This window comes from Procambarus clarkii, chromosome 47, assembly GCF_040958095.1.
Source record: "Procambarus clarkii isolate CNS0578487 chromosome 47, FALCON_Pclarkii_2.0, whole genome shotgun sequence".
Classification (NCBI taxonomy): Eukaryota; Metazoa; Arthropoda; class Malacostraca; order Decapoda; family Cambaridae; genus Procambarus; species Procambarus clarkii.
Genome location: NC_091196.1, coordinates 19033416 through 19056816, shown reverse-complemented (window position 1 = coordinate 19056816; position 23401 = coordinate 19033416). Strand labels below are relative to the sequence as shown.

At 37.4% G+C, this 23401-nt stretch overlaps 2 protein-coding genes across 9 annotated transcripts in view; one reads left to right on the top strand and one right to left on the bottom strand.

Annotated features, from left to right (window-relative positions):
* Window positions 1–1959, bottom strand: part of LOC123763096 (zinc finger protein 34) — a 9113-nt gene extending 7154 nt beyond the window's left edge. The window contains exon 1 of one of the 2 annotated variants that reach the window (XM_069302041.1): window positions 1622–1959. The gene's annotated coding sequence lies outside the window, so the exon portion shown is untranslated. Of the gene's footprint in view, window positions 1–1092; window positions 1256–1621 lie in introns of those variants that run through there. The other variant, XM_069302040.1, reaches the window with a different exon arrangement.
* A 4027-nt stretch (window positions 1960–5986) lies between these two features.
* Window positions 5987–23401, top strand: part of LOC123762941 (zinc finger protein 667-like) — a 23822-nt gene continuing 6407 nt past the window's right edge. Inside the window, exons 1-7 of one of the 7 annotated variants that reach the window (XM_069302038.1) lie at window positions 6018–6106; window positions 6222–6282; window positions 9082–10130; window positions 12053–12130; window positions 13141–13461; window positions 15505–15647; window positions 17999–23264. In XM_069302038.1, the coding sequence (XP_069158139.1) occupies window positions 9087–10130; window positions 12053–12130; window positions 13141–13461; window positions 15505–15647; window positions 17999–18542 (2130 nt within the window). In that variant the 5' untranslated portion in view covers window positions 6018–6106; window positions 6222–6282; window positions 9082–9086 and the 3' untranslated portion in view covers window positions 18543–23264. Of the gene's footprint in view, window positions 6320–9081; window positions 10131–12052; window positions 12131–13140; window positions 13462–15504; window positions 15648–17998; window positions 23265–23401 lie in introns of those variants that run through there. The other 6 variants (XM_069302037.1, XR_011222262.1, XM_069302033.1 and 3 more) reach the window with 6 other exon arrangements.

The window sequence follows — 23401 nt, the reverse complement described above, 5'->3', positions numbered from 1 at the left end:
GCCTAGGAGATCACGAGCCTCAGAGCATGACCCTGTGAGATCACGAGCCTCAGAGCATGAGCCTGTGAGATCACGAGCCTCAGAGTATGAGCCTAGGAGATCACGAGCCTCAGAGCATGAGCCTAGGGAGATCACGAGCCTCAGAGTATGAGCCTGAGGAGATCACGAGCCTCAGAGTATGAGCCTGAGGAATCACGAGCCTCATAGCGTGAGCCTGGGAGATCAAGTCTCAAGAGTATGAGCCTGGGAGATCAAAAACCTCAGAGCACGAACCTGGGAGATCACGAGACTCAGAGCTTAATTGAGCCTGTGAGATGAAGTCTCAGACCATGAGCCTGTGAGATCACGAGTCTCAGAGCATGAACCTGTGAGATCACGAGACTAAGAACATGAGCCTGTGAGACCACGAGTCCCACGTGACTCGTGGCCAAAGAGCATGCTGAGTCTGTGAGATAACGAACCTCAGCATGAGCCTGTAAGATCACGAGCCTCAAGGTCAAGTCTGTGTGACCATGAACTGCAGAACACAAGCCTGTGAAATCACGAGCCTCAGCACGAGTCAGATCACGAGCCTCATGGCACAAGTCAGATCACGAACATCAGACCAAGAGTCAGATCACGGGTCTCAGAGCTCCAGTCAGATCACGAGCCTCAGGCACCAGTCAGATCACGAGCCTCAGGCACCAGTCAGATCACGAGCCTCAGGCATCAGTCAGCCCACGAGCCTCAGGCACCAGTCAGATCACGAGCCTCAGGCATCAGTCAGCCCACGAGCCTCAGGCACCAGTCAGATCACGAGCCTCAGGCACCAGTCAGCTCACGGGTCTCAAAGCACCAGTCAGATCACGAACCTCGATCACGGGTCTCAGAGTACCAGTCAGCTCACGAGCCACAGGCACCAGTCAGCTCACGAGCCTCAGGCACCAGTCAGCTCACGAGCCTCAGGCACCAGTCAGAACTGTTTAAGTACGCCATGCCAAATATCGCCGAAATACCACACCATTTATGCCAGTAAGAATTGAGTACTTGTAAACGTGGCCGGGTGGAGACGCCCCTCGCCACGCCCTTCACTACTCGACGAAGAGCACTTACCACTCCACTCCACACACGCCTTCTTCACCCTATGTGTGGTGCAGTGTAACGACAGCAGGAGCTTCGAGAGGAGCACCAGGTGACGGTGACAGCATGAGACGCCTCCGTCAGTGTCCAGTGATCAGTGCAGGTCTTATCCTCCTCCAGCAGCTACGCCCTCACGATAGCTGGGTCAACTCAGAATTTTTTTAATTATTATTTCCACTCATAATTATCCCGAATTGTTATTTGGAGCTTATGGAAGGCTTTGAGAATGGAAATAATGAGTTGATGATAATAACAAATTGTTTTAAAACGTCATAATGTGAATAGTAGTTGAAATCTATTGGAATGTTTTTATGCTTCGGGGCTAAAAATTATTCGCGTATCTGCAACAGCCAAAATAAATCCAACGCAGTTATCCAACCATTTACTTAACAAGCAATACTATATATACCCAATGGTGGTTGGTCACCATTCCTTCCCCCTAGCCCCATCCTAAATCCTTATCCTGACCCCACCCCCCTTCCAAGTTCTATATAGTACTTACCTAGTTGTGCTTGCAGGAGGTTAAACTTTTGCTCTTCGGTCTCCGTGGTGCAGTGGTAAGACACTCGCCTGGCGTTCAGCGAGCGCTATGTCATGGGTTCGTATCCTGGCCGGGGAGGATTTACTGGGCGCAATTCCTTAACTGTAGCCTCTGTTTAACGCAACAGTAAAATGTGTTCTTGGATGAAAAAACGATTCAGCTTTATTTCCTTAGTTTCTGAGCTGTTTTCTTTACCGTGTATGTTGTAATAAACTGTTCCCATATTTACAGTTGTTTCTCCCTGTGAAGATTATTAAACACTGGTGATTATAAGGGCGCGGAAGTTCAGCCTGGCCAGGGCCGCCAGTAGCCCTTGGGCCCGCCCCGGCAGCACCCAGTCTTTAATTTGGCACCTTTGTGGCACCTTTGTGGGACCTTGGTATAAGCCTAACATGTATATATACACTGGCTGCCTGTCCCCCTACACAATGATTTATTATTACCTATTATTTTATCATTTAATTTAAATATTAAATAAAATAATTTATTTAATTATTATAGTAAGTATTTAACAATTTAATAATAAGTAGTAAGTACATAAAAAATTATTATAAAGTACAGTTTAGTCATAGAAATTCCTAAATTGGAATTCACTACCAAATTTCAATATATCCAAGTATTTTTAGTGTGAAATGCTGTTATTATATGCATAAATTGTTGTTTTAATAATATTACGCTTAACCACTTGGGCTGGACGGTAGAGCAACGGTCTCGTTTCCTACAGGTCCGCGTTCAATCCCCGACCGCCCAAGAGGTTGGGCACCATTCCTTTCCCCCGTTCCATCCCAAATCCGTATATCCTGACCCCTTCCGAGAGCTATATAGTCGTAATGGCTTGGCGCTTTCACTTGATAGTTCCCCCACCCCCTGAATAATATTACGAGAGCAGTATTTACGGGCTATTCATGCCCGTGCCACCTCTTGGGTGGCTTAATCTTCATCAATCGAGAGCAGTACGTCCTAACCAGACATTATATGATGATATCCTGAACAGTTGATAAATAAAAGTAATTGCAGAACTCCAGTTATCTAATACTTATCATAAATGGTATAAAACCTTATCATAAGCCAAGGGATTTGTAGATCAGTGCTTAAAGGGAATTCGGAAGTAATAATAACACAGCTGATGCTATCTGTCGGCAGAAGAGAACACTATCAGCTGGCTGGTCAACAGTGGCCATAAGATACAGCTTACGCCATCTGTTGACATCAAATTACACTTATAACAAATTATCCTGCAAAATACAACTAACGCCATCTCTGTTTTTTCCAACGCACTATAAATAGCCAAACAGCAACCCATAAGGCGGGTTGTTGTGCTCGGGTAGGAGGTTCCAAGCTCCGCCCACAGATGGTATGGGGTGCATAATAAATGGCATCATTGGTAGATATTCTTTGTTGACATTCACACAACAGCCAATCACAGGAAGGGATCAGCTAAAGGCTCCATCCACTTAATAAATCATCTTTATTCAGCACACCATCCTTGCTTATGACATTCTGCTTCAACTTTAATCTATGTAAAAAGTGAAATGTTAAGTATTTAAAAATATTAATATAGTGATAATTAAATACTGCAGGACGTAGCGTGTGTTACAGAAACATGGGCTGGCTACCTAACTTTTGACGTCATCAGTGGGAGTTGCCTCACACAAATAATATCGGCGATACAATGCCTCCGCCCTCTTATTGGTCTACATTATTCAGTTAGATGGAAATTTCTGTCTTGTATAAAACAGAAATTGTTGTTGTTTTGTACAACAACAAGGTTATTGACCAAAGACGTATTTCTTATTTTGCATTTTATTCATATAAGCGTTGGCATTCCCCGCAACAGCCAATCACAGGAAGGTATTTGTTGCAGAAGAAAAACTGCCTTCAACAAAGTTGTTTATTAATGAACTCTAACAATAAATTCGTTTAATAAACGAGTATTTAGGGTCAAGCTACAGATGAACATTATAGGATAACGGTGTTTTAGCTTGCAGCTTCGTTAGACAGAATCCCTGATCTTAATTTTAAAAATAAAGAACTAGAAAGCGTGTTTTATTACTAACTTTTCGATAAATAAATCCCAGTCTCATATTTGCGAACATTTATGCATTGATTTTTTGGCTTAAGTTCTTATCATAATCCCTTTTCCAATCTCAACACCATCTGGCTCGTATCTTGTAACTATCTTCGTTACTTAGCCTCAAAACCTTACATTTGTCTTACATATCCTCAACAGTTGATAAAAAAAAAGTAATTGCAGAATTCTAGTTACCTAATACCAGCATGGTATAAAACCTTGTTATAAGCTACCAGACGTATAGATCAGTGTTTAAAGTAATAATAATACATTATTATTAATGTAATAATATTATTAAAATAATAATAATACAGCTGATGCCATCTGTCGGCAGATAAGAACACTATCAACTGGCTGGTCAACAGTGGCCATAAGATACAGCTTACGCCATCTGTTGACATCAAATTACACTTATAACAAATTATCCTGCAAAATACAACTAACGCCATCTCTGTTTTTTCCAACGCACTATAAATAGCCAAACAGCAACCCATAAGGTGGGTTGTTGTGCTCGGGTAGGAGGTTCCAAGCTCCGCCCACAAGATGTGATGGGGTGCATAATAAATGGCATATCATTGGTAGATATTCTTTGTTGACATTCACACAACAGCCAATCACAGGAAGGGATCAGCTATAGGTGCCATCCACTTAGTAAATCATCTTAATTCAGCCCACTAGTCCTGCTTATGGAATTCTGCTTTAACTTTAATTTACCAAAAAAAGTGAAGTGTTAATTATTTAAAGTGTTAATAACGTGATAATTAAATATTGCAGGATATAACAGATGTTATATAAAAATTGGCTGGCTACCTAACTTGAGACGTTATTATTGGGAGTTGCCTTGACACAAATAATGATACACTGCTCTGCCCTCTTATTCGAGTAAATTATTCAGTTAGATGGAGATTTCTGTCAGGTGCAAAACAGAAATTGTTGTTCTTTTTCACAACAACCTTGTTGTTGTGCACAAGGACCTATTTCTTAGTTTAAATTTTACTCATAAAAGAGTGTTGGTATTCCCCGCAACAGCCAATCACAGGAAGGTATTTCTGGAAGCTCGGCCTCCTTATGGACCCAGCACATCGCTCTAGCTCATGGCTCGCTGTTTCATCTCTTGTATATACAAACTATGACTTTTTTAGATTACTGTTATAATAATAATTAATAATATGAGATATAAAAGTTTTTACACAAAATGGCTAAATTCTGCCATTAAATGGACTTTGTCTGGTATACTTACAAACATATAACATAACATATAAATAAATAATAATACAAACATAAATAAATAAATAAACATACAATAATTTATTACCATTCATCCATTAATAATTTCGAATGTAATGTATACTGTCTAGTTTTTTCCTCTCGCTATTACTTGGTGCAATATTTGAAAGTTGTATATTTATTTATCGATCTATCTATTATCTTGTAATTATATTTACAAGTTTCTGTGCTTGGAAGAAAACACTGCATTGAATTGGGACTAATTTATTAAATAATATTATTTAGTATTAATTAATATTTACAATTATTATTAATTACAATTATTTATAGCTTAGTTACTTTCATGTAACTCGCAATCGTACATTCTTAACATTAATAGCCCAATTAGCACATCTTGCTTTTAAATTAGCCCAAATAGTAGCAAGTAGCGAAATAAAAAATTGGGAGCGCGGGGCTCTCAAAAGTAGCCCAATTCGCTATTTGTAGCCCAATCTGGCAACACTGCTTTTCACTACCGTCCACAAGATGGGTATGGGATGCATGATAAATTAACCTAACTTTTGTAATATCACCAATCCATTGTGCCTACTTGTAAATAATAAATTATTATTATTATTATTATTATTATTATTATTATTATTATTATTATTATTATTATTATTATTATTATTATTATTATTATTATTATTATTATTATTATCATTATTATTATTATTATTATTAGTAGTAGTATTGTTGAAATTGAAATTGAAATTGAAATAAGTTTATTGAGGTAAAATACACACAAAGGGATGAGGTAGCTCAAGCTATTCTCACCCCGTTCAGTACAACGTGTTAATACCTATATAGACACACATCACAAGCAATAAACATATTGCCAAACATTCTGAGAGATAAACATATACAAGTCCTCCTTTACACAAGTAGTATGGTATAGTATTGTTGAATGTTTGAGTGTACTGTTGCTCGCTGAAAAGTGTTCGCTGAAAAGCGTTCACTGGAAAAAGTTAGCTGGACAGTGTTCGCTGGAAAAAACTAGCTGGACAGTGTTCGCTGATGTTGTGAAGGCAAATGTTTACTTCCTGGTCAGTCTTCAGGAGAAGAAAGTTGGTCTCTTTCGCTGCCTATCAGACAAGTAACAACAACTGCACGTATCATAAAGAAGCTTATTTTCTCTTAAAATAGAATCTAAAAATGCCAAATACACTGCCGAATTTTAAACTCCAATTCGATAAAATCATATGCACAAATGATGATGGTGGGGGCATTGACAAGCCGCCGGCATCCTGTCCTCGCTTAGGCCACTAGAGAGCGTGACCCTCAGGTAGAGTCAAGTAACGTGAAGTTGACACCTTGCTCTGGTAAGTTTGGGAACCATGAATAAGTACACTATTGTGATAGGATAAGTTTATAGCACTGAAAATATGTTCAGGAGGGTAAATATATTTTATTAAAAATGCAGGTGTGAACTCTCGGTTTTCATACACGTTTGACCTCAGTTATATGTAAACTTTCAAATAATAAAGCATGTTAAATTACACTTTTTGGAGTTGGCTACCATATGGTGTTAGATGTAGGGTATTAGGTGATGTAGTGTTAGGCTCAGTTTGGTTCGGTTGGGTAAGGTAGGCTTTAAAATTCATTGCTGAACTGTTTTGTTTATGATGGGACTTGTACAGTATCCAGATGTCATATACTGTGTGTACCATATACAGATTACAGAGAGATTCATATTTAGAGTAAAATATTTCGAGGACTTTAGAGCTAATAATGTAATCACAGTCTCCGTGGTGTAGTGGTAAGACACTCGCCTGGCGTTCCGCGAGCGCTATGTCATGGGTTCGTATCCTGGCCGGGGAGGATTTACTGGGCGCAATTCCTTAACTGTAGCCTCTGTTTAACGCAACAGTAAAATGTGTACTTGGATGAAAAAACGATTCTTCGCGGCAGGGGATCGTATTCCAGGGACCTGCCCGAAACGCTACGCGTACTAGTGGCTGTACAAGAATGTAACAACTCTTGTATATATCTCAAAAAAAAAAAAAAAAAAAAATAATATATATTTGATAAGGTGCTACAGCTTTAATATAGCATAGTTAATATAATAAATATTTATATGAAAATATATAAATTTTGAATATTTTTGAAAAATATTGAAGTTACTGTAACTGAATTTTTTAGGCTAGCGCTGTCCCTTATGCCTTTGCCATATACCAATTTTTCCTTGGAGGCAACCTGCCAATTGGTTTGCAATCAAATCCCAATTTTCTGCTAGGTGACTAAGGGCAACCAGTTAATTAAGGATCATTGCCTAGGGCTTGAACCTGACTAATATCGCCAGCAACACGTGGGGGCAAATACTACTACACCTCAATTTAATAAATTCCTACCTCTATTGAGAATTTTGTATCTTCTATGATAGCTATATTAACTATACATACAGTATTGAGAAGTACTAACTTTTTTTTTCAAATCACTTACAAGAATTTCTAATGCCTCTTGTGCTAAAACATTGTCACAATTCTGCTAGCTTTTTATGACTTTTCATGCAATTTTTTACCGATTGAAGAATAAATAAATATTGAATAATTTATTTGCACTATCTTGGCTGTTGTAGCTGATATAAGGCTTAATTTCATAATTTGAAGTGATCTGTTTTAGTTATCAGATCACTGTTAGTGGAATTTCTTTTTGTTAAAATACCAATAATGGTTGTACAGTATTTTGTTGACTATGATTAGCCTTTCTGATCGTAGTCTTGTGTTTGGCAAGCCTTTACCCTTCTTCATATTCACTTATAGTATTTTTATCAGTCAATGGACCTGTTTCAACAATTCATCCTTGAATGCTTAGTCTATATGGTGTTTACTTGCTCACTTTCATAAACTTTAATATTTTGCTAGAACATGAACAGATAAATTATACAAAGAATTTTGTTTAATTAGTGTATTATGAACTATACAGTATATCCATCCTGTGGGCAGTGATGGAGAGGTTACAGTCACATAATAACCAATCTTTTTGTCACTGTTCATGTGTAAAGGGTCCATAGAAAGACTATAGGATACATATTGGGTTAATAGGAAATGTTGTGAAATGCTACTTCAGTATCCCATAGACCTATGTGAGGCAGGTAAATTTTACACCCATTTGACTGTGATATTTTTATAAGTTGTTTCTTCATACTCTGCAAAGAGTAGCTAACACTACTGTATAGTATTTTGATAGTGCAAGATTAATTTGATAGTTTGAGAGATTAATAATATTATCATTAAGGTTAATTACTTTTGGAATGTAGTCTGTATGACTATTGTACTGTACCGAGATAAACATAGGCTTTGCAAACTTGATAGATGCAGTATGCCCTCCATGTAGTACCAAGCAACTTACTTTATGTTTGCAGGGATTTTTTCATTTTAGTAGGTTATGTTAAGATAGAATAGGATAGGTAAAAATGTTAGGTTACTTTAGGTTAGGTTTAGTAGAATGCAATTAGCAATCACCAACACCATGCTCTCCCTCAACACAAAAAAAAATTTCTGCATAGTTGGATGAAGCGTTTAGTCCTAGGATTACTGACTAAGTATGAATAGTATGCGGCATAAAAACTACCAAGGTTAGTATAACATTAATATGGTACTTTACCATGTACAGTATTTATTGGAAGAGTTGTAGATGTATCATAAGTCATAGCTGCAAATTGATAGGTACTTTTTGAGGCAAGATTTGAAACCTCTTGTGTCTCCTCACTCCATAATTTAGCTTGTATATACAGTAGAAAGTTTATATTGTACTGTGCCTTAATATTTATCAGTATTTAAGTCTTTCAAATGTTTAGAAATTGACTTATGGGTCTTTGCAGTATAAGATCATTTTGTTTGAGAAAATATATTGACTGTAAAATGGTACAGTACACCTGTAGAGCTTAGATATATTGGATAGTAATGTCAGGTTTGAAACTTTCCTATATGATCATCTGTGTGATTATCTATTTTGTGAACTGAGAGTACAGTGTTGAGTTCACTGAAGATCAGAGGTTAAGATTTCAGGGCTGCTAGTCATTTAACCACTTTTGCCTATTAGATTAGATTCCAACTTTGTTTGACTGCATTTTCTCTTTCAGGAAAAATGTCAAGCAAGCTTGATTATGACTGCTGTTTTACATGCCCTCGAACACTTGTTGGAAGCAGGAGTGTAAAGGGCATTGCTCGTCTGCGACACACTGGCACACAAGTGTCCGAAGTTGTAAGGGAAGTCCTAGAAAAAGATATTTCCTTTGTGAATCTCTGCTTCCGGTGCTACCGTCTGATGCTTGGAATAGATTATCATAAAAGAGAACTGAAAACTTTAAAAGACAAAGTTTTAAAACTTTATAATGAAAAAATCAATATTCACAGAAATTTATCAAAAATTGATGAATCAAAAGAAACAGAAATTGCTGGCAGTGAGAGAGATAAAACTCTATTAATTACAAATGTGTTGTCTGATGAAGGAACCGAGGAACAGTCTCTATCATCTTTAAAATTTTCAGAAACATCTTCATCTAGTGACCATGTGTATTACAAAAATGTGATTGACAACCAACTTGAAAACTTTAGTTTTATTGAATCAAAAACTAAAAACTACAGGGAAGCTGGGAATATTATACAGAGGTCACGATTGTGTGAAAACCAGGAGCAGAAATTAAAATGCCTTGTGTCGGAAGAAAATTTAGGGAAAGATATTAACATTAAGCCTTGCATTCAAAATAGTTCAAAGTGTGAAACAGAAAGTAGTATTAAAGAAAAGGACAACAAATTAATGTTAGATGAGTTACCACAAGTCCAATCAAAGAGAAGGAAAATAGCAAAGAAGCTGAAGGATTTTGAATATTATTCAGATAATAATGCCAAAGGCTTGGATTTGAGTTTATCTATGACCAGTGGAGAAGATTCAGTATGCGAGAGTGCTAAATTAATTAATAGCAAAATTAAAATTAACTGCTACTTGTGCAATAGAGACTATACTACAAAAAAAGATTATATTAATCATGAATGTTTTAGGAAGAAAAGGAAAAGAAATATGTCATACATTTGCAAAGGGTGCCAGAGTGTGTTTGTTGTAAGAAAAGATTATATTAAGCATACTGAATTCTGTTACAAAAATGTGCCAGTCAAGTGTCATATTTGTTTGGTAAGAAAAATATATATTTGTTGTTTAAGTTATTTTATAAGGAAAGTTACCATATCTGGTTGGGAAAGGGTATCCATAGCCTCAGAGAAAAGCACACACAAAGCATTAGAGGGCATTTTTAGGTCCTCCCCCTCAATGCAATTTCCATGTTCTTTTGACCTTCCACCCTCTTCTTTTAATGTTTTATTTTGCTTTATTTGATATTTTAAAGGTTACAAGTTATAAAGTAAATATAATGAAAGGTTAGAGATTATGGATCTCTTGGAGCTTCTCAGCTTCTACACAGGAACTGAAGACACAACAGACATTTCCTCTCTGGTTCACGACACTGAGACACTAAAACAGGAAACTGGCAGCTCTTGGGTCTCTGGTAGTGTCAATGAGAACTCAATTCTCTGAGAAAGCTCAAGACTACCCCAGGGGCCAAGTATCTCAGATGCTGTGGGAACAAATGTATATTGGCTTTCCAGCTCTTTGTATTTTGTCAGTCAGGAGTACTACCAAACCTGGAGGATGGGCTGGTGACATATCATCATTTAATAATGACTAAATAAATAAGTACTGTATCTGAAATTATTCATTGATGATACTGACATAAAAGACCCTGACAGTGAAAAAGATTGTGTACAAGGCTCAGATATCAGAAAACCCAATCCTCATGTGATGTTTTCAAAAGCAAGACAGAAACAACACACAGCTGCTGTTTTTGCTTCTGAACTTCATAAATTGTGACAACATGTTTCTTTAGAAAATGAATGTGTGGAAAAAATATTCGTATTCAGGGTTTAGAGACTAGAATCACGACCAATGATTGTGAATCAGAGATGTATTTGTGATGTTTTCTCGCTCCACGACAAGAATATGTAGTCAAAGTAAACTACATATTTATTTTTTAGTTTCCTGTTATCAGAGAATGCATTTTAACAATATTTGAAATTAACAATATTAAAATTAAAAAATGAACTATTATACTGTGTTTTGTTATAAGGACTGAACAGCCTAGTACAGGGCAGGCTACAGTAAGGCAGGCAATATTCCAGTTGTCTACACTTGCCTAATTATTGTTTGCTAAGGCAGCAGTAGCATTAGGTGAAAGGAAATGTGACCAAACATTTCGGTCCTGCCTGAGAGTCAAACTTGGGATCCCCAGGTGTGGGTCGTGATTGAAGCCATAACGAATCCCAGATCTCTTTCCTCATGAAATCTTTTCACATACAGTAATTTGTAGGTTATGTGTGGCATATACTTTCCTATTCCACATACCATTGTGTGACATTTACATTGAATTCCACCTACCATGATGAGTGTTATTCTTTCACTTATTTTATCTGGATCACATTGGAGGGCAAGGCAATCATCCAAGTCTTTGATTCTCCTTAGCATTTTAGTATCATCTGCAAATGATACAGATTCAAGAACTAAACCTTGATGTACTTCTCAAGTGACATTATACTCTAGTCAAATAGATTTCCTCTGAATCACTGCTTTTATTTGTCTGTCTTGTAGAAACTTTGTCATTCAATTCAATAGTCTGCCTGTTACCCCTCCAATGTGTTCTAACGTCCTGAAAAGTCTCTTGTGTGGAACTCCATAAAAGGTGTTTTTAAGGTTCAGGTATGGGCAATCGGCCCAGCCTGGCCGACCCCTCACAGTGTTCAAGAAAGAACTGGATAAGCACCTTCAAAGGATACCTGATCAACCAGGCCTAACTCATACGTCAGGCTGCGAGCAGCCGCATCCAACAGCCTGGTTGATCAGTCCAGCAACCAGGAGGCCTGCTAGACGACCGGGCCGCGGGGACGCTAAGCCCCGGAAGCACCTCAAGGTAACCTCAAGGTAAGCCTTGCATGTGTGTGTGTGCGTGCGTGCATGCATATATGTACACTATATTACATGTTAATTTCCTTCTAAATTTTTATCAGCAGATGAGACTCTCCAGTGCAGCATACTTACCACGACATATGAAGTCATTTCATGAAGAATTAACAGTAATTAAACAAGTAAGATTACTGTGTAATTGTTAATATAAAATATCACCATAGTGTGCTTTGGCTAATAGAGAATTTCTTGGAGGGTTCCCTCAGTAGCTCTCTTGGCTACCCACCTGAGTATCGGTCAGATCTTCAGTATCACACCAAACTATAGATTCATGAGCAACAATGTAGGCAGGCTGGGTGGTTGTCAATTTGCATCTGTATTGGGTTTGTGGGCTGTTCAGTCTTCCCGCTGGTGGGTGCCCCTTTAGGAAAGGGGATAAAAATCTTTTCTGGTTATTTGAGGTGTACACAGTAGATAGGTGGAGGGGTCAATGAGTGTGTCGGCACTAAATGTACAGCTTGCTTGCTGACTTGTGTAAGAATGAGAGGGCTTAAATGATTATGTTCAAGGCTTGACTTATCAGTTTACATTATTTTTTGTGTTGAATAACAGTATTTATGTACAGTTGTACAAATAATTGATAATGATTGACTGAGTACTATATACAGGCCTACAATGTAATACAGTATATACAACTACTGTACAGTATATAAGACTTAAACACTTTGCTGCTATTCTGTCTGGGAATGTTGTCCAGAAGTAGATTCATTCACTGGCAGGAAAGACCAAATTGAGATTTGATGATAATCGCATGCCACTGGTACATAATAACCTCATTGCATAGTAAGCCATTATAAATTTTTGTTCATAGGTCTTGGTTATCTTCGTTACATCAAAATACAGCTATTATGCCCATATTAACATCATATGCATAAAAGTGGACAATAATAAAGAAAATAAAAATAAACTGCATTAATAGCTGAGCAGCTTAAGGGTTAACTCATTTAACCCAGAGATCAACGGATGGTAATAACCTCTTTTTGTTGGTTAAGGGCTTAACATTTTTTTATATGGCAGGGTACTCTAGTGGCAAATATTAATTACAGTAGTTTTATGTTTCATAAATAAACACTCAAATATTTGTTTCCCTTTATGCTCCTTGTATTATATTTTTAATTATTACTTTTGGTAGGGATGTCTGTGTGATCAATGTGGTCGAAGCTTCAGCAGGAAAGAAGCCCTTGAGCGGCACCAAGCTCGTGTTCATGGGGTGTCACATGGAACTCATCAGTGTTCTCAGTGTGGCCACACTTTCCCACACACCTCCCTCTTGGCTGAACACTTGAGGGCACATAAGGGCTACACTTGCACTGAATGTGACAAGATGTTCAGTTGCATGTCCAATCTGACACTCCACAAGCGAGCACATCATCAGAAAAAATCATTATTTCACTGCTCTAGCTGCAATAAACATTGGAAGTTTCATGGCAGTTATACCTATCACATGCGAAAGGTAAGTATCACAATAAGGCTTTTAAGAATAAAATACAGCACTATATAATATATATATATATATATATATATATATATATATATATATATATATATATATATATATATATATATATATATATATATATATATATATATAATAATATATAATAAGCTAAAGATTTTGATATCTTTGAATTTGCATGAAATTTGTGGTGTAGGTTTGTTATTTTCTATATGCAGTATTGGATTGTTGTTGAAACCAATTCCATTCACAACACGAAGGAAAAAATATGATTAAAACATTAATACTGTACTGAAAGAGAGGTAATTAGCGCAACAGGTATAAATGGTTAGGAGATAGGGCATAGAGTTAGATCTTGCTCGCTCATAGTCACTGATAGGTAAGAGGTGGGGCAGTCTTTTGGAGGTGTCACTGCTCCAATGGCAAATAACGTGATATTGGATTATAGTGATATGCACCTACTGTACTCATGCCGGAGACACGAAACCTGGGGCTCGATTCATAAAGAAGGTTCCTGACCATTTATCACCTTTGTACCCATTATTTTGAGTATGACAGTCAGTTCAACAAAGTTTGTGCTCTGAAGCTTGCAGGAGTTTCCTCTCCTACCTAAGATGACAAAGCATTCTTTGCATACCATCATCTGTACATAAAGAATTAGTTTTCTCTTTTATGCATCCCATCATTGCCAAGATCTGTCCTTCAGAGGCCATTCATGTTAAAAATAAATCCGTCGGTTAATGGAATGAAACGCATCTTTCCAGTGGGTACCTTCAGTGGCTCCCAGAGGTGCCTACCTGGTTAGCTTCAGGTCAAAGCACTCCAGCAGGCCGAGTCATAAGTATGCAGTTACAGTTCAAGAAGTGTACTGTAGCTATCATTATAATTAGATATGAAGATCAGATAAATTATAAAAGCTAATCAAAATCCACAGATGTCTGATTAATGCCTTTTATACCCACTGTAATTCTTTTATGCTAGTGCTCACAGGATGGGATGGAGAATAAATTAGCCATTGCTGTTGGAAACAAAAAACAATGTTGGGGTAACATACTTACTCTCATCTTGTCTAATGGCCCCGATAAAAGATAAGATAAAAAAAAATTGCAAACACCATCTTAACCTGGAGAGAGTGCTGCTGTTACTACGTAACCAGGTAAATAATTCTGTATTCCCTGTACTAACCAGAAAAAGATGTGACACCAATGGGCCAAGTCAAGGCCCCAACCAATTCCAGTATAATTTTGTATGAGAAAAACCCAGACACCTCCTGTTGGAGTAAATACTGTACCTCTTAGGTTCACAGCTCCGCTATTCCCAACCTTAATAGGAATTGGGACATATGACGAGAAGGTGGACCAGCAAGAGCCTATGAGAAATTCATGGGCAGCGGTGTAAAGACAACTACAGGTATCAAATGCTCTCACTTTTCACTCACTCTCGCTCAAGTCTGAGAAGTGACCACACCTGGCCACTTTCCAAAAGGTACTTAGAAAATATTGAGATACTACATGTGCAGTACTTGTAAAACTAGGGAAACTCAAACACTTAAATTTTCAGTAGGTAGTAAACTGCCCACAGTTACATAGTCAATATAAAACTGTTGGATCACATGATCACTCGACTGGGTCTTTTAACTTTAGTTATTATCCACTTGAGGTGCAATCTGGAGGTGTGCAAGGTGGTGTGTTGGTTGGTTGACCCTAAGTTGGGGAGGTGTGGTCACAAAGTGGCTGTCGGGTGATGCAAACTTATTTGTAATTGGCAATTAAGGTAATCTAGTATTCCCATTGGTGGTCAAATATATGACATCACTGTGAATTCTGGAATGGTTTGTGCTTGTGAACAGACATTGTCAGCATCAGTCTATTTTGGCTAGATTTGGGGCCTTGCAGGAATGGTGTGGCATGTCTGGCATCTGTTCTATCCATCTCTTGCCTGACAGTTGGTCACACGCCACTGAATCATGTATGATATATAACCTATGGCAGCAGCAGAATAATAGCAGAGAACTGTTCTAAGGAACTATGTCTCTTTTAGGTTCATGGATTTACTCAGCACAAATGTTCAAAATGCAAGACCCACTTTTCTGCTGAGGAAGCTTTACAAAAGCATGAAGAGGACTGTGTGAAGAATTCAATAGAAACTGGTATGAGATACATTCATTCTAAGAATACTGAAAAGTAAGTTAATAAGGATGTGTTCATTTCAAGTATCATTCAAATATTATAGTATCTATATTTACTATTGATGATATGGAGTACAAAATATAAACTTGCACCCCCTATTTTGTATTAATTTTGTATATGGCCCAAAATATAGGCCTAACTTTTCTTAGACCTAGTATAGTACATGAACTGTATACACTAAATTGGCCATAAAAAAATATTGAATGTTTGGGAACTTCATGCTCTCCTCACAGAGTAGGGATATTGTTCCTTTGGTTCCCTTTGTCTGTAGTCGTCATCTTTTTTTTGGCTAAGAATAAGATGGTGGGTTTCTAGAGGGGTCCTTTAATTACTAAGACAGTTCCTTCAGCTGTGGGTTCATCACCTTTGTCTGGATGTAGATGTTTGCTGTTACTTGCATGCCAGCTGGGGTGCTCCTGGTTGACAAGATATCAACATGGTGTGTCTAGTTCCTTGTTTGAGGGCATGGATGTCTCTGGTTGTCTGTAGGGTGCTTAAACTTAGTCAGCTGCAGACTATACATGGTCCTATGATGTCTGCAAAATTGCAAATATGTCCTGAGCTTGGTTCAGGCTTGTGAGGTTTGGTAGTCTAACCAGGTGCTCATGGCACGGTACTGGTAGTTGGTTTATTTTCTTTGCCAGTGTCAGGCTTGCAAGGCATTAAGTTGGGTAACCCAGCCCTGATTTCCTTTGAGGTTCCTTGCTTCTCCTCCACTCTTTCCCTGGTAGGCCATATTTTCTTGTTCTTTGTTGTGAGTTTGCTTATGGAGCCATCAAAAGGAATCTTCCTAGAAATCTTGCATTGAATGTGATGAAACAATCCTTCCTGGTGGGTCCCTTCGGTGGCTCCACTTTTCTGGCCATTTTTCCTTCCGTGATTCTTGGGAGTTACTTTTGAGTGGCACATGTCTGATGTTGCAGCAGTCTTGACTGAAAAATATGTGCATACCTAGTTTGTGTCATGGTTAACAATGTCTTTCATGCAGTAGATTGGTTAGAGGCACTCTTCTTTTCTGGTGGTTTTCCTTTTGGTCTGGGTTGATCTCTCATCTCTAGATTCCCTTTCCTCTATTGGGGGGGGGGGGGTGAGTTTCTATTCCTGATCCCTCGGAAGTACTCATGACTCAGGAGGGCCTGATAGGATGCTTTAGAGCTAACCAGGTGGTACGCTTAGGGACCCACCGAGGGCGACCTACTAAAGGGATCCACCAGAAAAAGGCATTTCATTACACTTAAGTCTTGATTTTTACTTATTCGTGAATAAGTTTATTTGCTTATTTGTATTTGTTGTTTCAAACATGTCTTTAGAAGTGTTTTGAGTTTTTATGACCCCTCTTACCATTTTGGCAAGATTTGACCTCAGTGTGTGGTGTCTATCCTTGGCTCCCTGACCTCAGTGAGGAAACATGATTCTGGTTCATCTCCAGTGGGCCAATGAGAAAGCCCGAGATGACTTGGCGAGCTGTTATTGGCCCTTGGGTGTAAGTGCATAAGCTGTGAGGAGCCACTGAGGGTTCCCCAGAAAAAGATGTTTCAATGCTCTATAATTTGATGTAATGGTCTTTTTCCAAACTTTTATTAACTGAATACAGATTTACTGTACTGTATTATCCTTCATGCAGTATTTTAGTAATTTGTGTTTAGTAAATTGGTAGTCTGCGAGACGTTTATTGATTTCTGTGTATGGGAAATGGAGGGAGTATTGCAATGCTCAACTGTCTCACTACTACAGCAGCACCACTGCCTCATTTATTAATTTTATATGTCTTAAATGTTGTTTCTGTACTATACAGTATAATGAAATAATATGGGTTTACTGAATTCAGAATGTGTGGAGGTGAACATTGTCATTTATTGGTGCACATGAGGTCTAATATCAAGTGAAATGTTCAATGTAGTTGTCTTACTTTGTTAATTACTGCACACACTAACTTTTTAGACACAGACACTTTTTCTTTATATATCTACAGTTCATATAATTTTTAGTAACTAAAATAAAATAACACAAGAATATATTAAGTAAATACAAGATCATTTGTAGGCTAGAGTTTGGGTGTGCAAACAGGCACTGCCACATATACTCTAAAAGGCCCTCTGCAATTTCCTTAATGCTTATGTTAGACAACTGCTAGGCAGTTATTTAAAATCTGTTAAAGATAAAAATACAGTATTTGCAGGGTCAGTCATGTAGGATTTTTGTATGCTAAGTAAACTACACTTGTGTACAAAGCCCTTGTACTTGTCTGCAATTACTATGTAAGCACCTTAAAGTGCAAGTACTGGTTTGGGGAGACAAATAACAATTTTTGGCTGTCACATTTCTCTCACCTTATCTTATTGCAGGTCAAAACAAAGTGGAAAGGAAGATGAACATCAGGATACCAACAATACTGTAGAAAAAGATGTTGGAGGAATAAAGAACGATTTGGTTACTGGTGTGAGAGACAAGCAACTGACAGATGCAGTAAAACCAAATGGAACTTGTGGTGATTATAAACAGGACAATGATGTCACTAGTCAGACCTCCTCAGGTGACAGCATTGAAAGAATACAGCTGTTGCCTGCAAAACTCACAAGTAAGTGTGTCAGTGTTTTAAATAAAAGGGAACACGCAAACATATCAACTGTAGTCTCGCACTCGAGTGGAAATTACAATGATCATCAGAGTTTTGTAGAGTCTGAAAATACAATAGTTTTTATGCCGTCTGTCATTGGGGTGAAAGAAACCCAGGTTGTGTATCAAGTGTCAGCGCAAGAGTCAGCCTTATCATCGTCTTGTGACATCATACTTGAGACTCTTGATGACCTTGGCACCGATTGTCATTATGTTATTCTAGTAGAAGATGGGAGTAATGATCCTAAGCAGGCTACTGTGGATGCCTGTTAATTTAGACTTTTACTCTATATTTCTGGTACTACCATGAATTACATTTGTTAAACATTTATAGGAAAATTGGACAAGTTCTTGGATCCTCCATATATTCTCTCCCTCTCTTATAGATACAGATACAAAAAAAGTAATTGATTCTTGCTTGTAATTTACAATACAGTAGTTAAATTTAATGCTCATCAAGCTAGTCAAGAAGTATTGACCCAAAAACTTGGTAAAAGTAACTGTGGTGGTTGAGAGTTGTGTTTGTAATGGACTTGAAAGTTACACGATTATCAACATACACCTACCCAACCAATCCTTTTTTCTTGATCCCCGTGAGTAATTTACTACTTTCATTAGTCATTATTCCAAATCTTCAAGGATAGCTAGCTTTACCTCTTCATATTCTGTTTTTTTAGCCATCTTGAAGTTAGAAGAACACCTTACATTAATTAATCACATCTAATTTCTAAGATTTCAATAATTTGCTCCCAATCACTAATATTACCAGCACTGACTCATTTTCATACACTTTCTGAAAACTTCTCTTCACTCCAGATTTGATTTTATTTCTCTCAATATTATGGAGATTTGATCAGCCATCAAATTGCAGGGATTAATATAGTAAAAGTGTGCACATGAAATGCCTATCTCCCAAGACATGTCTGAACTTTCTGTTATGAAATGTTTAAATTAGCACTTTAATCCCTGCACTGCAGGGGGTTGTTGATTGAATTTTTTTTGAGGAGATGGTACTTTTACCCCATCCTCTTATCAGACATAAACAAGGATACAACCTATAGTATTGCATCATCCTTTGCAGATAACTCTTGAAAATCCTAGTGAGTAGATAATATAGAGGACACAGCGAACCTCAAATCTGATGTTCATCAGGTCTTTTAAAGGGCCACAGATAATAATGATCTTTAATGAATATAAGTTCCATCTTATAAGTGCACTATTGAAGAAATGAAAATATAAAAATGGAAACCATATATAAAAGTCAAAGCACACAAATCACATCTTGGTGTAATAATGCCGGAAGACCTTACCTTTAAAGAACACAATAAAGTAGCTGTCACAGCTGCAAGAAAAATGACAGGTTGGATAACAAAAACCTTTCATACAAGGGATGCCATATCAATGATGCTTTTCCAGATGCTAATGCTCTCTAGGGTGGCATATTGTTGCACAATAACAGCCAGCCCCATTCAAAGCTGGAGAAATTACTGACCTGGAGAGCATGCTAGAAGGCACTCTAAAAATCATTAAACTATTGGGATATTAAATTTTTTAAATCTGTATTCTCTAGAGCACAGGTGAGATGCATAATAATTTACACCTGGAAATATTAGTGATTGGTTCCAAATCTGCGCACAGAAATAACATCACACGAGTCCAGGAGGCATGGCAGGATGCGCAAAATTGCCCCATTGAAAAGTAGAGGTGCAATAGATACTCAGAGAAATCTATCAACAAATACCCAAGAACTTTTAGCACTCTTCCCTCTACATACAAGGAGCATTACTGGCTGGCCTCTCATGGTGTTAGAGAGAACTCAATAAACACATCCAAAGGATAGTTGATGAACCAGGATATGCAGGATATGATTGATATGATATGACATCAGTTGATTTATGAATCTGGTGGTTGACTAGACCACCAACCAGGAAGCCTGGTCAGAGACCAGGACCTAGATTCAGGAAGCTCTGTGTATTTCTTCGTAAGTGGGTTTGCTACGAAGGTTCCTAAGTGCGCCCTAAGAAGATGCTTAGGTGCGATTCAATAAGGTATACTTAGGAAGAAAATTGTTGGTTCACCTGCGTGCCGATAGAGGTCACTACTGTGTTTCGTTTGGCCAATCAGAGAGCAGCAACATTCTTCATATTAAAGATTTAGCGCTGGCTTATCGGAGCTCTACTGCCTCCTATTTACGTCGAATTTTCTTATAAAATTAGTATATTTCGAAGTAAAACAATGTTTTTTCAACTTCTACAGCCAGCACCAACATTGTAGTAAACAAATATGTTACATTTGTTGTTTACCTACGTAATTCTAAGAGATACTGTGTAGCTGTCCTTGTTGCTCGGAAGATGCGCTGACAATTATTGTATATATTTACTGAATTTACCCAAGGGCCACTAACTATCTAGTGACCTCGAAGAGGACAGAAAGCCGGCGGCTTGTTAAAGGGCCCGCCAATTGTCTTAATGATATTTTTTAGCTGGAATTTGGCATTTACGGCTTCAGCGGGTAGGCGGTTCCATGGGTTTATAGTCCTCTTGGTGGAAAAAAACATCTGTTTTCAGTCCTACTTGGGAGAACATACTCTCCAACACTATATCTGTGATTGTCCTGTTATCAGTGACTTCATACCAAATGGTATGAGGTATTTTGAGCTCTGTAATTACTTCATACACTCAGGAATATTGGAAGATATTCTTGTGCTGCACCCAGATTTTGCCAGTGGAGGCTAATAGATCAGCATTAAGTATTTTGTTCTCTCCTAATTCCATGTATGACTGGCCATCCTGTGAGGTGAGGATGTTGGGTGAGCTTGTAGCTGGTTTTTGATCTACACTGTGTGGTCCTTTATACAGAATAGGGAAGCAGCACATTGCTGTGTATACCTAAACATGTTTAAAAATACATTGTTTGAGAGGAGTTTTGTAGAAACTGGTAAGAGTAATTATAATATAATGTTTCCATGATTCAGTGCTTACCTCTTGTGAAAATTGCTTAGAGTTGTTTAGTCAGAGTTGATTTGTTTTTTGTATTGAGGCTGGTATTTTCTAAATTGATTCCATGTACAGTATGTCTAACCATCCTGTGAGATGGGAGTATTAGATAAATTTATAGCTAGTTTTTTATCTACACTGTGTAATATTCCATATAGAATAGGGTAGCAGCACATTGCTGTGTATACCTAATCTTCTTAATAACAAAAAATCAGTAATAAAGATTTTAAATTATAGTTTGTATTACAAATACAGTACTGTATTATCCTTATTAAATCATGTTGACCATGGATCATTAAGATCTCATGTTGATATGTAATACAAGTCATATTTCTTTTGAACTGCTAATCATTCATTAAATTGTGCATTATGTCTCAATTTTTCACTTCCTTGGATATACTGTACAGTACAAAAAGATAGGATAAAAATAAACCAGTAATATTTCTTTCATTATATTTTTCATTTAAATAACTGCATCAATATTTTTACAGCTGACAGGATTTGTTTTCCCATACAGGTGCATTATTTGTTAAAAAAAATTTGGTTTATTGTTACACACAATGGTGCTACATAGCCTTCCCAGCTTGGTGCCTTCTTTTAATACTTACTGATTAAAAAATAAATAATAAATACATTTTATTCAGGAAAAGTACATACAGTTGATTTACAAACATAATGATGGATTTATAGGCAGAGCTAGTACATACAATACCTAAAGCCACTAATACTCATAGCATTTCGGTCAAGGTGTGGGGGGAAAAAAAAACAGACTAAAACTTAATAGTAATCAGGATTAGGTATAAATTGTGTTGAAAGAAGGAATAAAAAATACAAAAAGAGGGTTAACATAGCATAAATCAGCAATTGCACATGTTGGTGAACAGCGTTGTTTAAAAAATAGCAAGACATGGGTTGACATTTAGGAGGTAAGTTAGGTTACATGGAGTTAATTTGGCAGTACTTGGTTTAACTCTTAAACTGGTTGAGAGAGGTACAGCCTTTGACATGATTCGGGAGGTCATTCCACATTCTGGGTCCCTTGATTTGTAGAGCACTTCTAGTTTGGTTACACACAGCCAAATTGAGTAACAGGAAGAGGTCTTGGACACAAATTTGTTCCATGCTAAATGTAGAGGAATCAGCTGAGTATTCCTCAAATAAAATAAGTTGCCTCAGCTTATAAGGTAAATAAAATAAGCATTTCTCAAATAAGTAGCTGCCTCACCTCACTGCCTTACTGCTACATAGCCTTCCCGGCATGGTGCCTTCTTTTGATAATTACTTGTTCCACACCCAAATTGTATAACAGGAAGAGGTCTTGGACCCCTACTTCCCTCTCTCTCTTTTAATAATCTATATAGTCATAATTATAGCTTTAAGTATTCAATGAATAAAGTTTTTGACATTTTTACCCTTTTCCTTACCTAACATCATTTGTGCAGCATATTTTTATTTTATGTCTCACCCAGATTTAATTTCAAAATAAAACCAAACTAAATAAATTAGAAATGGGTATGTATAGCTAAGGTACACCCTTACTACTAGGTGAACAGGGGCATTTGGTGATAGTAAATGATCCCATCAGGCAGGGCTCATCACCTTCTCTCATATTTCATGTTCACCAGTGTTTATTTACTTAATAACTACTGGTATAATATCTTGCTATTATAAAACTAATTCTATCATCAAACACATATTTACTTCAAGTTTCAAGCAGAGAATGCATATATAACTAACACGAAGGATTCCTCTTCACTAGATTCACCAGCTATAATATTTTGGTCATGTTCCAATATCATAAATCGATCCCAGTGTTATGTAGTAGAGAAAAAATTACTTATATCCAGTTTACGTAAAGCTACGAGTGGTCGAAACCACACTTAAATCCAGGAATGAACTTACGAAGGTTTTTCCACTTAGGGTAGTTAATTGAATACGGACGTAGCCGCCACGAAGGCGCTAAGACGGAAAACGCTCTTAGCTAAGAGGAAAAACCTTCGTAAGTACCTTCCTGAATCCGGCCCCAGGTCGTGTAACTTTTTGCACATCCTAGTCCATGGGTTAAGGTGCACATCTGTGGTTATCCACAACATTGGTTCGATCGTGCTGTCCTGCTCTAAAGATTATATCATTGAT